At 56.7% G+C, this 3,127-nt stretch overlaps 1 protein-coding gene across 1 annotated transcript in view; it reads right to left on the reverse strand.

Moving 5' to 3' along the window:
* Positions 1-2,791, reverse strand: part of BRPF1 (bromodomain and PHD finger containing 1) — a gene marked incomplete in the record, with an annotated part of 19,875 nt that extends 17,084 nt beyond the window's left edge. Inside the window, 2 exon segments of the mRNA XM_027773245.1 lie at positions 553-1,161; positions 2,772-2,791. Coding sequence (XP_027629046.1) covers positions 553-1,151 — 599 coding nt within the window.
* Positions 2,792-3,127: the final 336 nt, after the last annotated feature.

Consider the following 3,127-nt stretch of genomic DNA (forward strand, 5'->3'; position numbering starts at 1 on the left):
TTTTTTTTTTTTTTTTTTTGGGAGAGGTTTTTGCTATAGGGTGTGTGTGCTTTGCCACAGAGACACAGAGATAGAAAGCAAGAAATCACCCCCCAGGGGGGATGGCCACGCTGCAATCCCTTTTCCTCCATTCTCCTCTCGGGATCTTGGGCACGCACGCACATGCGGCCAGTGTGAGTTTAAGCCACCGGGTCCGGGACTTGAACTGCGTTCGTTCAGCGACATAGCCATTACACTAACTGCTGGTCCCAGCCTGGCACCCTTTTTGAACTATGGTTTTCTCATCTGAGAAATGAGAGCACTGCCTACCTGAGGGTTATGACAATAAAATTAGGGGGTGGCTATAAAGCACCGAGTGCAGGGCCTGGCGTGCAGCGGTGCAGAGTGACTGTCACCATCAGCAGGGACCTGTTCCTCTCCCTGCCCTGGCAGGATCGCTGTTCTGCTATCCAACATCCCCTGCCACTCTCTTATCTGTGCCCGTCCGCTCTCCGTGGCTCCTGAGCCCTGCTTGGCCAGTTTTCCAGAGCTGGGAGGTAGGGGTGGCCTTACCGGTAGTAGGAAGTTGGCCGGGGTGGGGCATCGGGGGTGTCCTGCTCCAGCTCCCGGTACACCACCTCTGGCAGCTTGGGAGTGGCGCTGGCAGAAGCGTTATGGTGGTGGTGATGGTTGGAGTCCTTGCGCTTCTCCTTGTTCTTATGCTTGCCTGACTTGGGAGTAGCAGCCGGTGTCTCAGTGTTCTCTTTGTTGCTGCCATTCTCAGGGGCCTCCTCGGGGGCTTCCTCGTCCTCTGACACCACATCTAGGTTGTCAAAGATGCTGATGCGGTGGACGCGGCCATGCAGGTCCACCTCCACCATGCGCTGGGCCTGTGCGTAGCTCATCACCTCACGGCCTGGTGACTGTGACACCTCTGAGGGGCTAGGGGACTGCTTGTTGGCTGGACGTGACTGACGCCCCTTCTTCTTGTGCTTGCGGAGCGGGGTCTGCTGCGGGGGTGGCGGGTTGTCGTGGTCATAGTGATACAGGTGGTACTCGATACCACTGTAGCTCTTGTAGACCTTGCGGCAGGTCTCCACGGGGCACTCGTACGGTGGCTTAGTTGCCCGTAAGTTGTGGCAGAAAGTCTTCACGTCAAAGTCCACCCCCATGCTGTCACATCTAGAATATACAGATCGGAGAGCATTAGACTGGGAGTTCCTGGTCACTCGTGTCAGAAATCCCTCTCTCCAGTCTTCCCTCTCCCCAGAGGTCACCAGGTCCTGGGCAGCCCACCTCTACGCTGTGTCCAGATGCCATCTCTTGCATCTCGGCCCTCGTCACCTCCCGTCTGGTCATCCCGTCCTGTGTCTCAATCTCACATAATGTAGCCAGAGTGATTTTCTACCCAGTAGCAATGATCATACCAGTCTCCTGACAGAAAGATCCCAGCAGCTCCCCGTTCCTTTAGGGCAACGTTCAAATTCAAATGCTAACACCCAGGGTACTCCATGAACTATCTGGCCCTCACCCTCCTTTCCAGACTCTTTCCCGCAGCTACAGCTGTTCCGGTCTACACGGCATCTTGCCATTCCCTAAGTGACATATCCTTTCATCCCTGCAAGATGAAATGCCCTCTCTTTGACTGTTGGGCTCCTATACATTCTTCAACACCTAGGTCAAACGTCACTTATGACTTGACTTTCCCACGGGGAGCAGTTTCCACGGCATCCCAGCGTCACCTCTACGGTGGCACTTACCACACGGGAAGTTCTGGATCCTGCTAGAGCAGGAGGTGTGTGGTACTGACCCCAGAACCTACTCAGCCCTATACTCCCAGTACCGAGCATGCACTGGACATTCCATTTTTAGCAAATGAATGAACAACTTGTTAAATAAACAGCTGAATGAGAGGACCTCCAGATCTGGAGATGAGAGAGACGTTAAGCTAGTGTTAGCCCACCAGAAGCTTGAATGGGTGGCCAGTGATTAAATCTTGGACTCCAACAAAGTAAATACAGGGACCGTGGAAATAACCGATCACTTCTCGGCCTTTTGGCTAAGTTCAAGTGTGAAAGTATTAGTTCATTTCTAAGTTGTCCATGGGGAGCCTTGTTCCCAGCCCTAGGACTATGTTGGGAGATATACTGTGGTGACAAGTGAAAACTGAGGTCACCTCGTCAGGGACAGCAGCAGGTGTTACATCCGAGCCTTTCATTCACCCACTCCTGGAACATCAACGGAGAGCCTACCAACTGCCAGGCCCCCGAGTACCCACAGGAACGCGACCTGCTGAGAGCCGCGCTGCTCGGCCGCCCTTCCCCCTCTGTAGTGTGCCTGGGTGAGTGGAGACAGCAGATGGCACCAGCCCCCAGGAAGCCCAGCTTGGTCACAGACTGCCCCAATTTCTCTCGGCCTAGTTGAGTTTAACAATTCAGCTAGGAGCTTGGCACCCTCCCAGGCAAAGCTACGCTGAGCTTCCTGACAAACAGTGACCCGTCTTGGCCTCTCTCCTCCTGCCGCTTCACCTGGCCAATGGGTAGCTCCAGCCCTTCTGTCAAACAGTCCTGGATTTCCCCATCAGTAAAGACCCGTTCTCAACGCCAGCTCCTCCAATTTCCTGCCCGCGGCTGTATCTTTAAACACAAACCAACTGGAGGCACAAACAAGCGCTAGTCTTTCCAAGCAGGGTCCCGAGTGGGCTCCCGAAGTCGCACAGCAGGCCGGCAACGTCCCGCTGGGACCTGCGGCACAGGCCCAGGAGAGGGAGGTGGCGAAGGGAGAACTCAGACCTGAAAGCTGCGGGGAGGGCCCGAGGCCCAGCGGTATGGCGGCTGCTCCTGCCCCGGGGAGCTCAGGGGACTGGAGGAAGTAGGGGGCGGGGGCCGGAGGGCCCAGGCCCGGCCCAGCAGTGCCCGCAACCCTCTCCCGGATGCGGCGGCGTTTCCCCTCGGTCGAAGTGTAACAAGTTAAACAGGGATCCCCTGCTGCCATTGGCCGGGGCAGGCCCGCAGACTGTTGCCCCGGATGCCGGCAGGGAGCGAGCGCACTGTCAGTGCCCTGTCAGTTCTGCTGGCCAGCGTGGCCCGAGGGACACCCCGGCCTGGCGGCTCAGGGCGCGACCCGCCAAAGTAGCCAGCCTCTTCCC

Source organism: Tupaia chinensis, unplaced genomic scaffold (assembly GCF_000334495.1).
Source record: "Tupaia chinensis unplaced genomic scaffold, TupChi_1.0 Scaffold000333_1, whole genome shotgun sequence".
In the NCBI taxonomy this organism is placed as follows: domain Eukaryota; kingdom Metazoa; phylum Chordata; class Mammalia; order Scandentia; family Tupaiidae; genus Tupaia; species Tupaia belangeri.